The sequence below is a fragment of the Serinus canaria genome, chromosome 2 (genome assembly GCF_022539315.1).
Source record: "Serinus canaria isolate serCan28SL12 chromosome 2, serCan2020, whole genome shotgun sequence".
Lineage (NCBI taxonomy): Eukaryota > Metazoa > Chordata > Aves > Passeriformes > Fringillidae > Serinus > Serinus canaria.
The window spans coordinates 27,214,438-27,234,109 of record NC_066315.1 but is presented as its reverse complement, the minus strand read 5'-3'; the positions used below and the strand labels follow the sequence as shown (position 1 = coordinate 27,234,109).

Here is a 19,672-nt window from a genome sequence, read left to right as displayed (position 1 = left end):
ATGCCCACTCATGTATTAAATACCTTCCTGAGTAACAGATGATATAGAACTGAATGTACTATAAAGAAGGGCAGAGACTGTGAAAAGGTTAAATAAAAAAATGCCTTGGATTTGTGGAAATTTTGAACAGATCTAATTCATTTTTTAAATTAATAATGTTCTTCTAAGAAGAACCCTCATTTCATAAGGCCATTTACAGCTTAAATATACATAAATAAATTTTGACTTCAAAAGCAGAACTGCATGACAGCATTTTCCAGCCATCTTGAGACCTTTATATTTAGTTATTAAGAAGATTACATAAAACAGCCATGTGAAGAGATTAGCAGGAAAATATGAATTCCTAACTCCAGAGCATTTACATGCTTAACTGTATTTCCCAGTTTATTTTATGGAAGAAACACTTCAATAATCAAAGGTATTATTGTTCCTTTTCTCAGCTCATTGTTAATTCACTTTTAACAGAGTTAGACTCTAAGGCTCTTTAAGCAAGTGGCTTACCACTTTTGTTCTGAAATATTAATGGGAACTACAGTAACAATAATAATTACTTGTTAAGCAAGAAAAGTAAAATCAAACAAATCTCTTGAGTGCCAAATGATCTGAAAAGGTGACTCAACTCCCTTGTTTTGATAAATGAGTCTGATGACTGGAAGACACACTCTGACAAGAAGTGTTGGATTATGGGCCAAATCACCCATAAGTAATTCCACAAGGAACCAAATATCAGTCTTTTCTACAACGAATCTGACTTAGATCAAGAAAATATCTGAAATGCATTTCAATCCCAGATCTGTAATCTGCTGCTGTCACCCAGAGAAAACCAAGAGGAGGAGTGCAATAAAGATTATGTAATAAACACCTTCAAAATGCTTACTGTGAAGGAGCATAAAGGAAAAGACCCCAGAAGTATGAAAACCACCACTGCTCAGAAGCTTTAAAACCAGAAAGAAATACTAAGAAATGCACTGGAGGGATCCATCCTATGTCTACCAGGATATGGATGACACAGATGATCCAATATGTTTTCTTCTTTTTGGTAAAGTATGCCATATTTTTGGGGATATTTTTGTGGTGTTTTGTCTGTTTGCAGATCTCAGTATAGCAGCAGGTTCAGAGTACAAAATCACATTCCAGTATCACTACTGATATAAAGGGGAATTATTTGATATTATATGATACAGATGATAACTAGTAAGTTATCACTTATGATTTTTCATCAGGAAACAGACTGTTAGGTCCATACAGCATGGACATTTACAATTATTTTTCTGACTGGGGAAGTTCCTCAGAAGTCAAACAAAAAAAAATTAGTGGTCAAGACTAAATATGAGTCTAACTAGCCCTATGTCAAGTCACTAGATTTTTATTTTTTTTAAATTAGCAATGGGTCAGAAAGAATGTATTTATAGCAACAACTGCCTGACACAAATTTTCTATTAAATGCATTCAAGCCAGCAGCTACACAGAATAGAGGTAATATATGGTTAGGCCTATGAAATTTAGAAAAGAATGCACAGGCTTTTCACAAGTGCAAGCATAACAGCTGTGCATTTATACATAGAGATAGATACACAAATATATTCTATCTAATACATTCTTGTGTTCTTTAAGAGTGCAAATCATGTCTCTACTTCTTGATGGTGCTTATTCTTCATGATGATTATTTTCTGAAATGAACTATGTCAGTGATGGAAATTCAGTTATTTATTGGTCTAATAAGAGCAGATGGAAAAAATTATCACATGAGCATTATTACAAACTTTCCCATGGAGCAATTCAATAATTTCAGAACATGTTAGATAATACCTTGCTTAAAAAGTAAAAACCTCAGTGTAATAAAATACTGTATGGATGGAATGGCCATACTGCTGATGAAATTTAAAGCTTTGGGTTAAAAAAAAAATTTCTTTTTGTACGAACTTGAAATGCAAAAGGGACTTGTTGGGAAAGGTTTTAGCCCAAGATGAAGAAAGGATAAATCAAGAAACAAAAGACAGTATCAGCTGCCAATTGTATTAACAGAAATCAAGTAACATTTCCTCCCCTTGTATAGGAAATAATGCAGTTAAAACTGAATTACACAATCCTATTAGGATGCTTGTACCATACTTACAATTAATGGCAGATGACTTAAGTGTGTGACACATCTTTTTCTATTGAACAAATCACTACACCTTAGCTGTACATTACTTATGGAAAAATGTCTGTGCTCTATCCAGATAAACTGGAAGCACTCAATGTCTAATAGGTCAGAGACAGGTTAGAGGGTTGTCTTAATCCTTCCTTAGCAGAGAACCACAACGGTTTGCAGAGCTTTTATAGTCTGAATCCAGCACCCAAAAAGCACCACAGACACATAAGCTATTCAGGTTCATATGCTATTTTACCCTGAAGTGCTCCATGCTTTATATGTGCTTTTTTTTTTTTTTTTTTTTTTTTTTTTTTTTTTTTTGGTAGGGTTTTGTTGGTTGTTGTATTCATTTTTCTATCCAAGAGAAAGGATAGGACAGCTTTTCCTCTGTATCTGTGCTGTTCTGGCAATGCAGACATTCAGAAAGATCAGCTGTTAGCCTCTAGGCTTACACTATTAAAACATGATTAATTAATTTGCCACAGGATTGGCAAAGGAAATTAATACACATAACTCATGTACTTCTATTTTATTTTTTAATTAAACAAGAGAATATGCCTCTTATGAGACTCACATTTAAGGGAACTGTCAAAACTAGTATTTTCTTACTTAGATAACAAACCACTGACACTATCATTCCCCAAGGATTAAAGGGCTGCTTTTGAGAAATGGTATCAAGAAGACAAAGCCCACCCCTCATGCTATTTAGACACATAAAAAAGCCAGAGTAAAACTACTTCAGCAACAAATCTCCATTCTTCAGCATCTCTGTATATCCATCAGAAACCAATGTAAATATATGTACCAATGCAACGGCCAGATGCAAAGTGAAGGTGACCACAGAAAACAGAATAAGGGTCGTGGAAGCTGATACAGCAGCCATTCAACTTTATTGAACAATTGCAGTGTTATTCAAGCAAGTCTATTCGTGCATTTAAAACATTTTAAAAGCTCTGCATCTTAAATAATCACAACATCCACAGAATTTCCTTTCATCCTTTCATAGTAAAGAATGTGCAGCATGAGAGAAAAAAGGGCATACTAATGTAAGTGATGTAGTTGTGAATTTTGAAAGTCTTGTGGGAACAAAAATCCTATCTTAAGCATTATTATTTCAAGAAAACTGCTGAAAGTATATAAACTGCTTGGAAGGTCTAACAAAATTACACTGAAATCAGGATGAGACACATCTATCTCCTTCCAAATGCATTGAATTCTTCTTTCAATGACACTTTGCAAACCCTATTCTTAAAATCCCCCAAGAAATATATACAATATTAAGTTATCAATCACATCCTTATTTTAGGATGGACACTAATTAAAATTATTCAAGCATTAAAATCTATACAACTTAAATTTTATAGAGGCTTGCAGAGCTTTTGGAAAGAGACAATAAAGTATCTTTCCAACTTTAAAAGTCAGTTCAGTTACTTTATAACTCAAAAGGTTTCTGCATGTGAAATACACTGATGAATACACACACTTTCCTGAATGATGATTCAGGACACCTGTGCAATTCACAGAAAATTCACAGTTGTCTAGATCCTGATCCAACACAGAATTAAATCTAACTTTAGAGCATCAAAAGTGGCTGGGAAGAAGGGCAGCAGTAAGAGGAGTGGATGCAATTCTGCCTTCCTGTTGAGGAGAACTCTGTATTTGACCATCATCTCTATTAGGAGGAAAGACTAGACAACAAAAGAAAACCTCATTTGAGTGATCAAATTACATCCCACAAATATCATCCTACTGATGACACAAGTAACTGAGTGTTAGATTCACTGTCCTATCTGAGAGAAAATCAGATTGCAAGCAGGAAAAAAAAGTGCTCTATTCAAATTAATGTGGCAGCTCGTGGGATTTTCCATACTCTCTCCTACTAGCAGTTGTGTGTCCTCACATTTGGAAGTCCAAGACTCTTTGTGAACACCACTTTCCACAACCTCCTCAAATTTTCTCCACCTTCCTGAAACCCTTTGCTGTCAGCCACCTTGCCTTCTTTACTCTTTTCTCATATTTCTCTATTCCACAGCTGCATTTGAGCTTTTCTTTAACAACTCTCACCACTGCTGATGGTTTGAATTCAGATGAGTCATAAATTACAAAATAATACACCAGTCAGTAGTCAATTCCACATATTAACTCATTAAGCAGATATTGAAAGATGTACCAGAAGACTTCAAACAAAATTAAAAGGAAAAGGCATTAGCTTAATTCAAGCTCTGCAAACACTTTTTGGACCTCTTTTTTAGTGTGTAATTCACAAATATTTGTTTATCATGCTGACTTACCCATCAGTAACTTAGATGGTTTGTTTCATGGTGGGTTCTGAATTTGGAAATTCAGCATACTGGTGCTCCCCTCTCAAGGTTCCCTGCAAATCCAACCACAAAACTCTTTCTAACTCACCTCTCTCTCTTTTGTACAAACTGCAGTAAATGTGATCGGAGAAAGTCTCATTCCCTTATAAACCACATGACCCCACATTCAGTAAAACAGCTTCAACATGAACTATAACTGACCTGTTTGTAAGATTTGAAAGGTGTATTTCCATCTTTTGATTTCCTGAAGCTTCCTCTCCCCCACAGCTGAGCTGCTTTTATTCCACAAAAGCAAAAACTGTATACCCATCTCCCTCTTAGTCACCTTTTATTAACTAACCATGTCTCATTCCTCTTTCTGCAGGACTTTTCCTCTCTTTTTATTTTTAAACATCATCTGTTCTCTCAATTTTAATTTCTCCAGTGGAGTGAGGTAAGTTGACAAAGCAGAGAATTAAGAGGCAGATTCCACATCTCTCCACAGACTAGAGGTCCCTTTGCTACTCAGGAATACAGAAAAAAGTATTACTAAAAGCTTGTACTACTCTGTCCTTAGGACTGCTTAGATGTGATAACCTGACTTTCTATCTTGAAATATGCAGTGATAACCCAAAATAAGTGAATCTACTCAGTCTTATTCCAGAAGACACTCTTTAAGAATTCTCCTGGCTTCACACTCTGGACCTTCCCTCTTCTTCAGACAAAGTGACGAGACTATCAGAGAAATGAAGATATTTATCTAAAGGCTGCACTAAACTAATAAATAGCATTGTATTGTCTATGACTAGCACTTCATACTCTCCTTCCCTGTGAAAATTACAGTCAAAAGAAATCCCAGAAAAAACCCAGCAAAGACTAGTCTTTATATACCTGGTACTTGATGTATTTTGAATAGTAATAATACCGACTAAACTCTTTGAATAAGCCAAGATTAAGTGTTAAGGCTACTGCAAAGGAAGGACTTAGATCTCACAGGAAAGGTTAATTTAAGGATAATAACAGTTCTCTGGGAAGATGATTGCTACCATGACATGAAGTTATGAGTCTGAATTCCACAGACAACCTCTCCTCCAGATATAGTGTACTATGACAGGGATGAACAGCAGTGACAGAAAATGCCCTAAGTCATTGGCTGCCCTATGGAGCTACCTTACAAGCACCTTTGCTTAACAGCAAAAACCAGGAAATATGCAAAACCCAGGAAGTATGAACCTATGACTACACTATGACTACATCCTTACTACTACTACTACATCACTTTTTGAAACCAAGAGAACAAAGAAAGGCCCAATCTCAGGAAGAGTCTTTCCTTCACACAAGCCTGAAGTTAAACATATTTAAATTCTGTGAAGGATGACAGAAGTTTGTATCTACCTATATACCAATGTCCAGATTCTATTTCTGACTCTTCAGTGTAATGAAGTTTATTTAGCTAGAATCTAATAGGGCTCCTCTTACTGTCATGGTGTGACAGATAGGAACAATAAAAAAAAAATCCTAATTACTGACAGTAAGAAACAGTATTTAAAAAGTAGCATATATTATGGGATATACTTGTAGGTACCATTAATAATAGTCCTGAGTTTTACCTTGGTCTTGCATGCTGCTTATATGGGAGTATAAGACTGAGCTGTAGCTTTAAAAAGTCTCTGTTATTAGTAGTACAACACTAGGCATGAAAAACAAAGGCAAATGTGTATTCCCCAACAGTTAATCTTGGAAAAAAACAGACACAGAATGTCCTACCTCTTCTGGACGTTTCTGTGCCACCGATATCAGCTCTTCAGAGCTACTTCTTGAGGTAGAGGGTACCACGTTACCTGGGGCCTCTGAGACCACCTCATTTGACGGCTCGGAGTCCTGAGGGCAACAGACACAAACAGACCCCTCAGCAGCGTGTTGATGTGGCACGCCAAAAAAATGAGACTTTCCAGAGGAACTGTGCTTTAAGCACAGTGAGAGAAATAAAAAATACTTGAGGTCTGAAACTCTACTCTTGTTATTCTGGGCAATTTCTTTTGCCCAAGTCAAAAGCATCTGTCATATATTTACTTTTGAAATAATATTTTCTTCATTTGAGCATTTTAAGACTTATTAAGTAGTTACAGTAGTTCAGAATTGCAAAGTTCTGAATAAGCATGGTTTTTGACCCATACCTACCCCTGCTCCTGAACTGCAAGGAAGGGAATTTTATATTTTGTCCATTTATGGCAGATGGATGCTTCTGCAAAACAGCTGGAGCCATGCTAGAAATGCCCCCAATGAATGTATTTTACCAGTCACTGCAAACCAATATAGCACACAACCTGATAAAGTTAAAGAAGTTAGTAGAGTTCGCTGTCTTTTAGTAAATTTAACATTACAGTAAAATAAATAAAAATTCTTAAGTAATTTACATTCTATTTTTCAAATTGCCTTGATTTTGTCATGCAACATGACCAAATCACTCAAAATAAAAACCACTTTAATACCTTCACTGCCTCACACAGAGGTTTTGATAACAGCATAGATTAAGACATTTTAATGCAGAGAAAAAATCCATTAGTTGGTACAATCTCTACTGTACTTGTCATAATGCTCATTACAGAAGGTATTTTAGATGTCATTGCTTAGCAAGCAGAGTGTGTGCTTTTGATATATCACTTTCTTTCTACATTCACTAATTGCAAGGAAATCAAGATCACACTTTTGGAAACTGCAAGCTGCAGAGCTCATTATTAAGTTTTCAAACATAACAACCTGTAAGAAGTAAATTAAAATTTCATAATGATAATATTCAGCAATTGCAATTTGGCCCATTGCATGGAAAGGGAAAAAGTGAGCACTGGTAAAACAACCATTACTGAATCACACAGAGAATCACATCTGGTGAGACCAGATACTGTAAAAGAACACATGGAGGGAGTTCCCAAAGAGTACAAAGTGGAAAAAATACTTCTGTGCTTAAATATTTCTAATAAAAAATTTTTACACCTTTCTCATTGCATCACCTCTCTCAGACTAAGAAAAGGATGCTCTGGACCATTTTGCGACATGACACTTTAAAATTCAGGATTGGTATAGGGAAGATATTTTAAGGGAAAAAAAAAAGGCTTTCAGAAAAAAAAAAACCTTTTAGTGAAAACTAAAGAATAACATCAATTAAAATGTTAACAGTGAACTCCAACTACCATTGCACTGAATTGTTTTATGGGCATAATGCTGGATCTATGGAATGAAGAAAAAATGAGATATCTTGGAAGAATATCAGCCAAACAGAATGAGCTGTGAGGACAAACATCTTTGGCATTCTGATAATAAAAATCTGATTTTCCCCATGCTACATATGCCATCAAAGGAAATTTACATCATGTTCATCCTGACAGCTCACTGGTTTCCCTGGACTTGTACAGGCAAACATCTTCTCTCTCAAAGGCCACCTCAGTTAGGTCCCAGTGAACTATGATGCTGAGGATATTTTTTCTTGTTTACTCAGTTAGCCATGAGCTCACTCTGAGTATAGAGCAGTACTGTTTTCTCCTTGAGAAAGTTAAATCAATGCCATTTATCAGCTCAATATGTTTCCAGAAGCTCTTCTGCGTTTCTTATAAAAACAAAAGTAACAAACATATCTACTGGAAGAAAATTATACACTTGTCTGAATCTGTTGGTTCAGTGATTTTTCTCCTTGAATTCTGCTTGTATCTTGTACCTGAACAAGCTTTTGTTATGCTGCTATTACCTGCGGCCAGACAATGGTGGCAACCACTTTCATTTACTTGCTATTTTAAAGTAATAAACAGCGCTTTTCAAAAATTACCTGAGCAACTGCAATTTGGTAAGCTTACACTCCTGCCACATTCCTTTGTCTCAACAGGGCCATGGATTCTTTTTTATATCAAATCTTGAGCATCTTCTTCTCCCGCAGCTTGGCCATCCTTTTCCTAAGAACCAGCTGGCTAATTTAATACTTCTATTTTTAGAGAGATGGATGGAAACCTAATTTACTTTATTATTCAGAAACCCATCCAAGCAAATATGCCTCCCTTTCCAATTGCTCTGGTTTTATTATCTCTTTTCACATTGTTAGTTGGTCAGAGCATGGTGCTAATAATGCCAAAGTCCTGGGTTTGACCCTAGTATGAGCCACTCACTTAAAGAGCTGAACTTGAGGATCCTTGGGTCCCTTCCAATCCAGACTATTCTGCAATCTAAATATGTAACACAGGCAATCTATGTTGTTCTGAACTGGTTTGACAGCATGTGAAATACAGCTTTCAGAAAGAGACATATTCAGTAAGTGGAATGAGATCCTTGCATGGATGGTCCCACAATAAAAATGCTGCAAGGTGCAAATGAGAACTTTCAGAGCTGCTCCCAGATGTGTTGTGAATATGTGGCCAAGAGAGCAACATTTTGGGTTAGAAATCCTGGTACTTGTATTCTGTCAAGTAAAACAACCTGAAAGAGTATTAGCAGCATTTACACTTGGAAAGACAAAAAACCACTACCACTGACCTGAATCAATATTTTTACCAAGGAGGTGTTAAAAGGAAAAAGATACTTCAAAAATAATTAAAATTTACTGTCCTAAAGTCACTTTATTATTTTTTCAAGGTCCTGCATGATGAAAACAATGACAATGGCATTATCATTGATCTGTCAGCTTCAGCTGTAGTAGTGATGGACCTGGTGGTTTATGGACATCTAATTACAGTAACTATTTTGGTACTTTTCTGGTTCTTAAGCCCTTCCCACTTCATTAACTCATTATTACATTTTCTAAACTACACAAGAAAAATCACAAATCTGCACTTTCAAGTCAGACAGATCAATACATAGTTTTATAATGGATCACAGTATTTAGTTATATTAATTAATAAATCATGGGATTTATAATAATATTATTAAATAAGTACCATTAATAATGGTACTTATTTAATAAGTATTTAATTAATAAGTAATTATTAATTAAATACTTATTAAATTACTTATTAATTAAATACTTATAAGTATTTAATTAATAAGTAATTATTAACTTATTAATAATTACTTTATTAATAAGTACCATTATTAATGGTACTTATTTAATAATAATAATTATTATTATTAAATAAGTACCATTAATAATGGTACTTATTTAATAATAAGTACCATTATTAATGGTACTTCCAGCTTCCTTAAAATGTAGAAATACTTTGTGAAAATATAAGCTCATTATAAAAAAATAAATTCCAAATTCTCAGTAATAAATTTTTTCCTGAAAAATGCAGATTTTGATCAAAGCTCCTCAGAATATGAACCTTCTTGGACTTACAAAACCTTGAAGAGGAAATGAAATGTGTAGACATTTTGCTATGTTTATGCAAGAAAGATAGCCCTGTTTTTAACAAAGGCTCTTTTTCTGTGTCCTAAATGCTCATGCAGTCTAAGATAACACAACTGCATAGGCTTGATCAATCTCTTTTCTGCAAAAACTCATATTTTAGTTATATGTTGACACAAGTACATAACAAATCAGGTATTCTAGTCCTGTGATGGAATCTGCTTACTAGCTTTTGCAGTACTCAGTTCTCTTCTTCCCTTCACTCCAATTGGTGTATTTACTCTTTGCATCTACCATACAGGAGCACAGATTTTGCTTTCAGTTTTGTGCTTTTCTGTGCAGAAGGAACACTGACACAGTATGCTGAAAAATCAATAATGCATACAGAACAGATGTGGATTTCATCTGCAAGCCACATGAAAGTGATAGATTTCAAAGGGAGATGTTTATGTTTTATGCTATGCTGATGTTGTGGCTTAATTTAAGAATTTCACTATTTTCACATTTTGCTTTTCAAAAACCTTTAATTCAGACCTTTAATTCCAGATTGAGACACATATACAGGTATGCATGGTATATGTAAATAGGATACAGATATGTATATACAGACATGTGTAGTCTATATATACATATACAGGCAAAGCACACAGTGAACATCATGGTAGCAAAATGCTGTATTTACCAATCCATGTTACTGTCAGCACAGATACTGACACAACAAAACAGAAAGCCAACTTGCTTCTTATTTTAAAGAAAATGAAAAACCAATGTCTATTTTTCTATTTTAAACTATACGTAAAATGCTTTCCTAAAAAGCTCAAGAATTTCCAATTGAAACATGATAATGGAAAAATAGTGTCTTAAACAGTGTTCACACCAGCCTAACAGTCACTACCTTTTCTGCTATTGCTTCTTTAGAACAAAACTGAAATAGGATTGAAACAAATCCTTTATAGATGATTTCAAGCTGACAGGTTTGAATATATTATGTTAACTCTGCATCGCTTTTCATATATCATCCTTTACCTTGGTCCAGTTGAGAATTACACAAGCCATAAATTAGCTTTAAACAAGTTTTGAATCAGCCTGGAACTAGTTTTCAAATTAAAGAGCCGTCAGTATATTACATCCTACTGTCATTTTATTACCCCAATCAATTCTGTGTGGCCTGAGGTAGAAAGAAAATGGATGCTGTCTTCATTTGCAAAGGGTTTATCTCTCACACCAGGCTGTGAAAACATGACTGCAGTAATGAATTGGACGCCAAAGTTACTAACAAAGACTTCTAACAGTAACAAAGTAGAAATACTTGTCCCCCTTTAGACTTACAGAAGAGAGGGGGAAAAAAAGGCCTTTCTGCAACATGAAGAAAGCTTCTTACAGTTGAAGCACTATGGGATGAAATTAGCACATTTTTATTGAAGTGCTAAAGCGCTCACAGAGCGTCATTTCCAGCGCTGCAGAGAAAAAGCCTTCCTGGGTCAGACACGCAGTGCCTCTCCAGCCCAGACCATGGAACATCACTCCAGCAGCTGAGCAACCACTCCTACTGCTCTTATTCTCACACCCCAGGGGCATATTTGCAACATCTTAGCCAGAATTTCACAAGATCTGCAGCAGACAAGATATCTGTAGCTCTGCACAGTTCACAGGTGGTCAAAGCAAATCCCCAGGGAGAAACACAGAGTTTATCCCCATCGACTCACAAGATCAATCACTTTCTATTCCTCAGATTTTACCCTGTGTTAGTTAATGAAGCAAGAAAATGGGCTTTAAACTTTGAAGTCATGCTCCACAGTTGTAAAATTTCTCTTTGTCTTTTATTATGCCTTTGTCATTCTCTTCATGCTGCTTTTATTCAACATCTGACAAGATCCTCTTTTCTTCTGCCCTCTCCAAAGATAGGAAATTACAAATGCAACCTCTAACATTCATGTGCTAACCTCCTATGCTGCCAGTCACAGTGGCAACACTGTTGTTATGACCTTGGCTATTTTCTCTCTCTGGAGAAGGGGATGATGACTTCTGTGTTTATACACTGTTAACACAACAAGGTCTCTTTCTCAGCTCACTGTGAAACCACCTCAGTTCAAGCAATAAACCTTAAGCTGTCTCTAAAACCTCTGCCTTCTTTTAGAAACAGAAACAAAAGAAAAACCTTTTACAATTATCTGTTTTCCAAATTAAATTAAATTACATTCTTTAGCCTCACACTAGTTTTGCTTTTTTTTCTTCAAACTCCTTTTGCAATATGAAGGACTTAATAAGGGTAAAAGTTTCCAATAAATACCCACCTGTTCCAATTTATTATCCCTTTATCTTCCAATAAACTACAGCACTGACAAAGTATACTTGCATCTTTGAAATCTACCCAGCTTTCCAAGTGCAAAAGGTGAATTCCCACTTTAGCTTTCGTTTTAAAATAATCATGCTACTATTGTTAGTATTTTACTAGAAGTGTTTGATTAAACTATCAAAGGAAACAGGGTCTTCTGTTTTCTCTGGATGCCTTCTTCAAATAGAAAAAAAAATTACATATATTTAAAGCTAGAAAGAACACTCTCAAAATGTTTTTTTTTAAATCTATTCTTCTAACTTTATCACATGCAAATAGAAACAGAAAACAGAAGAACATTTTACTGTTTGAAGGTATTATCATTCACTGACCTCTGGAACCTGAATTAGTTTCCCCTTTTTAGCTCACATATTTTCTACATTTCCATTACTCAGTGTACTAATCCTACCTCTCAAGGGACTGAATTCTCCACCTTCTCAATCAAAGCCTCCTGGATTATTGTATTTCCTTTTTACTTTCTCACCATTCACTATTTCCCCACATTCAGAAGTTATTCTTTTAGCTACCCTTTCAATAGCTGCCTTTTCTGATCCCAGAAGTCTTTGAACTGTATTAAAAATTATCTCTTAAAATGCTGTAATTAATAAAACCACATTAGAATACCAAAAAGGGAATTAAACTTCTAATTATAGCCACTGAAAACACTAAACTCATCCTGTGTGTATAAAAGAAGGAATGCAACTTCTCTGTTATTGTCATGGATTAAAACTACTGACCACAGATATAGTACAGCTTAAACTATTGCCAAAAATTTCTGCATGAACATGTATGCCATCACCAGGAATTTTTAGAATTTCTTCACTAAAGGGAAAAACCCAATGTCTGTCTCTCTGTGTGTATGTGTGTTAAATGTCCTATATCTTGCATAATTTGATAATTATCTGGTGCACCAGAGCAACAGATTTTATATGAATATCTTTTTGCAGGATATTAATATACTGGCAAGACTGCTCTACTATGCTATTATCAGGGCATTTAAGAGGAATTCAGTACTTTCTCCCTTTCTTTGTCCACACCCTTCCTATGTATTGTTCTGCTATATTTTTTTTTTATTGTGAATTAGGTTACAGGCAGATATTATAGCCTAAAAAGTTATTTTTCTCCTCATTGTCTACTTGACAGAGTTTATAGATGTTATTTTATTTAGTTCAAAAAGCTTTTTGTGACAGTACACACATAATTTATTACAGCTGGATCAAGATATTTCATTTTCCCTGTGCCTCTTTGGTACAGCTCTGATCTCTCCAATCTTTTTTTTCCACCATCAAAAAAAAAAAAAAAAAAAAAAAAAAAAAAAAAAAAAAAAAAAAAAAACCCCAAGAAAAAAAAACCCTCCCAAAAACCCAAACCTCAGTAGCTGCATTATAAATTCTCAAGCACAGCCCAAGCATCTAGAGCCACAGTACACATGGACTCTGATTTTGCTGCTGTTGCCTCTCACAGAGGTGATGTGCAGTTCACACACTATAGGTGTATGCAATAGGTGTATGTAACATTCATCTGGTACATGTTTACTGGGGTATTACTCTGGGTACATGTTTACTGGGTAGCTGTATGTTAGATGTTAGATAGTATTGCAATTACTGACTTCCACATATTTACAAAATTACACAGGCATTTTACACCCAACATTTAAAACAAGACTTTCTAAACAACAGATGTACAAGGTCATCTGGTATCACTCCTGGAGAGCAGTGCTGCAGCTACAGTAGTAACTCCATGAGTAAGGCTACATTTGGGGTGGCAGTTGTCTCCTTCCTTAAGCAAAGTTTTATTGCTTCAGAAATGATCAGGGGCAGATCACAGCATCCATTCACATGGTCTCTCTAGAAGAAAGTTTTACCCAGCTGTATTTTTTCTCAAGCCATGCTTAAAATGCTCCAAACTTTCTGTGCTTTTGGATTACTGAGGCAGTGACAACTTGGGAGTAAGGTACAGAAGAAAACTTACTTTCATCTCTTAGGGTCAAGCTGCACATTTGCACTATTTATGGTCAGAATAATTAATGCTTTAGTCTACTTCAGCAGCTTGGAAGAAAGCATACACAAAATTTGCTCACAATATTTGGCTAATTCTTAACTTGAATGAGAAGATTGAACACTTGAGAAGATCTCTGCTCCAAAAAGCAGCTGCTTTATTCTAACAAAAATAGAATGTAGCTCAAAAAAGGCTTTCTTTCAAGCACACAATCTTCAGATATTATGCATCAGCATGCAGAGTGTGTCTGTCAGATGTTGGAACAAAGCTTTAAATTGTACCATCTAACTTAATTCTCAAGACAGGGTCAGCACATTCATAGGGTTGTGGGGGGGGGTTTCATCTCTGAGAAGTCCTTTAAGTAATATTTATTTAGCTCTTTACATCTTCTTCAGCACTGATTCTTGGTTTTCAACTCCTTGAAGTCCAGATTTTCCCAACATAATGCAAAACAGGGTTGTAGTTAAATGTGTCATCACCAAAAGAATCACAAAATTGTCAAAGGCTACTTTTTAAATCAAGACTTGTTTTCATCTCTCCCCACTTCCAGAATTTTCTTCCAATAGCAAGACAAAATAGAAAAATAAAGGGAACAGAATAAAAACAAATAGAAAAGAAAGGGATTGTGCAGTACACCCTTTTTTGCAGTTTATTACACAAGTTTTATAGCTCTCTAAATTAACTTTACATGGGACCCTCCTGTCTTTTCAGGGGTTTTCTATAAGCACTCTACACTCCTCCAGGGGAAAGCTCTCAGTGTGTCCTCCAAATTCTCCTTTCCACTTTGCTGCAATTGTATTTCTTAATTCACCCCATTCTCCCCTGTAAGGGTTCCTGTGTATTTACCAAGTGGAATTTTCTCATTTTTATGAATGTGTGTGTGCTTATAGCTCTCCTTTTATGCCAAGGGCACTTCTTGCAGTCCCATTGTTTTTGCCATCATGCTTTTCTCACTCCTCTTCTTCCTGTCTGTCCCTTTCTCTTCTTAAAAACTACCATGATTTATTTTCAACTGATAAAGCAGAAAAGCAAAACATTAAGTCAAAGTTATAAAAACATTTTTTAAAGAATGAATTAACAGTAGCTTTCTATAAAAAGCTTTCTCTAAAAATGTTTCCTACACACTCCAAGATCTCTCTAATATCTGAATGTGCCAAATTAAAAAAGCATCCTTTACATCCTTTGAGAAGCTTCAAACAAATGTCAGCAACACTATTTTGTGGGTGCCCTTGATTTTTTCATTCATTCCAGTCACTAGAATAATGAAAGAAAATTTCCATTTAATTTTATACTAGTAAACATGGACACATGTTTAATACTCTTATTAATTAAAGTAGCCAGCTAAAACACTAGGATAATTTATGCTGGCACACTGAGCTGCACTGACAATGGGATGTTTACTAAGAAAGGGAATGAAGAGCCCAGTTGACACAGTTTAGGATGTGACATTAATCAGCCATCTTTTGCTGAGCTCATAGGAATTGAAAGGTTACAACTACTGCTGCAGCTTTAAAATACAGCCTGGAAATTCCTCATTCTTCCCTAATTAAGAACACTGGAAATGATACATGGAATGATGAGGCTAAATTCACACAAAATGTCAACTTTACTGCCTCATTCCTAGAAGCATATTTAAATTTCCCTGTGGTTTTTCCTAGAGATTACTCTTACCAGACAAAAATCCTTTTTTTTCCTCTCATCTGTTCTAGAAAACATACAGCAAGTCCCTTACTCCTTATCACTGTAGATCAGATGCTTTCAGTTAAAAGCATACAGTGCTTATACAAATGGACAAATGATGAAATTTGATACTCTAGCAATATACATCTGTGTATTAATTTTAAGCTTTTGATCTTGAGACTACAAATACAAGATTTCCACAAATTATTTCATCAAAATAGGAATAAAACAACTCTTTTAATAGATGAAACTGAAACACAAATATACCTTCAATACCAGGAAACTGTGGTGTGACAGGAGCAGCTCTTTAAAGCAAAGCAGTTGGTGGTGAGGACCAGCCAGATGCAGAACACATATTTCAAAGATACAGCTAGTTTGGTCATGAAGACAGCATGCCCATTAGCAGTCAGAATACATCCTAGGCTTTATGCCCCTTGACAGAAATTCACTTTGCACACTCCTAAAACCACTCCATAACATGAAACAAAGCAGAGCCACTGGTGGCAACTGCATAGTTCTTTTCAGAAATGCATTTCTGACCTTAACCAAAATAAAATCCATCAAAATCAGCATACCAGAAGGTAGGACCATTTAAGCTAGTAATAGGATTTTCCAAAATAACAGGGCATTTTAAGTACCAGCTTTATTCAGAGTACAGCAGTGTAACCCTGGATCATCAACAGTCCCTCTTCCTCCTCCTGAGATTCACTGGAAGCTCTCTGGGGTTTAAGAACTGTCCTCACTTTTTTCCATTTTAATTTTTCCCAAATTAAAAGAGAAAACGTAAGAGAGACAGACACATTTTATGCCTTATTTTCAGACAATGGTTTGACTGCTGCCCTGAATTAACTGGTGAACACATTCCATATCATAGGGAGTATCTCACCTCACTTCACTCCTCTTCTTAAGAGGGTTCAAAATAATATCCCCAAGGGAATGCCTAAACCATTTCACTGTTCTTTAGCTGAGGCAGGCTGTTCTGCATGGAGGGACGAGTCAGTGGGTAAAATGATTCACTGTCTATTAGCCAGCATATCTACTGTCTTCTGACTATTTGACTATTTTTATTTAAAGGAGCTTTTCAGTCCCTGTCTATGCTATACCCAGAAAGCACATGAACAATAACAGGTCAATAGCTCATTCAGTGAGAGAATTATTAACAGATTAATAGACTACAGCTCCCAAATCTCAATCTTTTTGTATTTTCTCATAATTACCTTTACATGTTAAGATTTTCAAAGTTATCATTACATGAAAACAAACATTTTAAAGACCTTCAAGAAGTTCCTGTCTTGTGCAATACATTTAATTAAACAAGCAGTGGAAATATTATGCAGGAGGAGAATGTGGTAGGGCAAATGCATATTCATGTATACAAAATGTGCTTGTAAATATTAGTACCTCATATGTATCCTTATTTATTGCATTGGACTGGTTACAGATTTAATATTCATTATGTCAGTGACTGTATCACTCTGCTGACACCCTTCTATTTCCAAAAATAAGTATGTGATGTGATTAACTCACTCGAAGAACACTTGTGGGAACCTTCCATAAATATGGAGTTATCTTGCTATTTTATCTTCTTTTTGACACTTTTCTTTGGCTATTTATATCACATCTGAAAGGATACCGTCTGCCCTTCCATCTTCATGAGATTAGCAGCTAGAAAAAATTTTGATATCTACAGATTCCAATGTTTTCCACATATAAAATCTTTTGGTAATGTTTGTCACAGCTGAAATATACTTAAGACTTCTCAAACACGCACAAAGATGTTTCAAACCACTGAACCAGATAATAATTTTCAACAGTTACCAGAGCCACATTTACTAAAAAATTTAAGATAAACTTAACTGCTACTAGAATTTAACAATGCACTATACATTTTAAAGGTTTTATGAAAATCTTTTCAAAAGCCATCTTAAAATTCCACGTAATAGTAGTGCATTTTCTTGGTAGAACTGATTGTAATGCTCTTGCAGTTATATTCCCACACAAGCTATCTGCTGAGCCAGTTTTAAGAGGATGGAACTTTTCTGCCACAGAATGCTAAAAACCAAGTGATGAGACACTCCTTTGCAGAGAAAGTGGCTGACACAGCACGAATTGGCAATATCCAGCTGTCTTCTGGGAAATGTGATTAAATGTGGCTACCACTAAGAGAATTTCTGTTTGAGAATGGCACCTGAACCTCACTTCCACTATCTAACATGACACCGAAAAGCAAATCTTGACTGTACTAAAATCCATTACTTGCCTAGCACTTCATGAAATGGCACTTTTTTTGGTTTTTCCTCCCCACTTTTTTCTCTCCTTGTTCAATATGATTGGATTTTGCCCAGGCAGCATTAGTAATTTATACTGATAAGTGACACATTACTTAAAGTGACATATATGGCTTTGAAAGACCTGAAAATAAAATCAACCTTGAGAGTAAACATGAGCACTTAATCAGGTAACTATGATAATGTGTTCAAATCTTATACAAAGACTAACAATTTAAGATCTAATTCTTCTTCTGTCATATAGAATATGATTACAGGTGATGTGCAAAAATAATTTGCAGGGTAATAAAGCTGGACTAATGAGGAATTAAAATATATAATTCTTCTTTAATTACATACCTTCTAGTTCTATGTAAAACACAGGACAAGAAATATATTTCTAGGTTTAGAAATTTATCTCAGAAATGTGTAAGAAACAGAACAGCACTTTGCAGCATTAGGGTGCAACAGGACCCTGGATGCCACCAGCCTCCAGACATACCTTTGCACATCAGGAGTCCCTGTTTAAGTCATTGCAAAGCACACACCTTGCAATCTCCTGCTGACTATTTAACTCTTGATGAATATTCAAATCAAACAAGATTACACACAATGGAAATGTGGGGGTTTTTTTAATACTGCTCTCCGGGGAGCCTATCTCATCTAACTCAAGAATTTAATCAAGACCCAAAAGGTTTAAAAATTCAAGTCAGTTACAAACTTTTTATTCATACTTTTTTCTCCCAGACATTACCAAATTAAACACATTCTACTAAGTATAACAAACTAAATTTCCAGACTGATTATTAACTGAAAGTAGTGATGATCAATTACAATTTATTGCTAAATTTGTTTATGGCTCCACTGTCAGCATGAAGTCCCTAATTATCAATACCCAAAGAGCTCCTTATTTTAGGAACTATAGAAGTAGGATGAAAAGTGGACTGACAAAGTAAATCTGAATGTACATCAGTGCTGTAAGCTATGATTCTTTGGAAGCTAACATGAAGCAACTGTGACACATATGTATCTTCCTTTTGTGACTTCACTTGAAAAGGTATGTAAAATGGAGAAAATTTGCATTTAAACCAGTATTTTCTGTCTTTTACATTTCAATAGAGCATCTTCAAGATGCAAAATTCATTGTCACAATGCTTCCCAATATTGTACATATCTAGAAATCAAATTTCAAAAGCAAGGAAGAGAAAGCCTACAGTTCTGTAAGGTGCAAGCAACCTTGTTTCTTTTGTCCTTCCTATACACTACTCCTCTTTCAACCTTCTCACATTCTTTGAGAACATGCATAGGTGCACACCAAAGAGGATGCATAAAATCCTCCTGTTGTGGCATGCTGCTCAGAATTCAAAAATTCTCAGGAGCTGTGTCCCCATGGAGAGAGGAGCCCACTCTGGAGCAGGAGTGCTGGCAGGACTTGGGAACCCACTGGAGCAGCCTGAGCCTGAAGCACCCTGTGGAGAGGGACACAAGCTGGATGGAGCAGCTTGTGAAGAACTACTGCTCTCATACTAAGACAAAGAACATTGTGCAAAGTTTCAGCTTTGAAGAAAACTCCATCTTGCTGGGTTGTTTAGGAAAAAGAGCAAATGAAGTTAAGGAGCAAGGGATTTCTTC

At 35.5% G+C, this 19,672-nt stretch overlaps 1 protein-coding gene across 3 annotated transcripts in view; it reads right to left on the bottom strand.

The window, feature by feature from the left end:
• Nucleotides 1–19,672, bottom strand: part of PHF14 (PHD finger protein 14) — a 160,286-nt gene that overhangs the window by 27,734 nt on the left and 112,880 nt on the right. The window contains exons 18-19 of one of the 3 annotated variants that reach the window (XM_050970816.1): nt 6,202–6,315; nt 4,426–4,508 (exon numbers count right to left, since the gene is read on the bottom strand). The exons of 1 other annotated variant lie outside the window; for it this stretch is intronic. In XM_050970816.1, coding sequence (XP_050826773.1) covers nt 4,437–4,508; nt 6,202–6,315 — 186 coding nt within the window. In that variant the 3' untranslated portion in view covers nt 4,426–4,436. The remainder of the gene's footprint in view (nt 1–4,425; nt 4,509–6,201; nt 6,316–19,672) is intronic. One more of the 3 variants, XM_050970815.1, reaches the window with a different exon arrangement.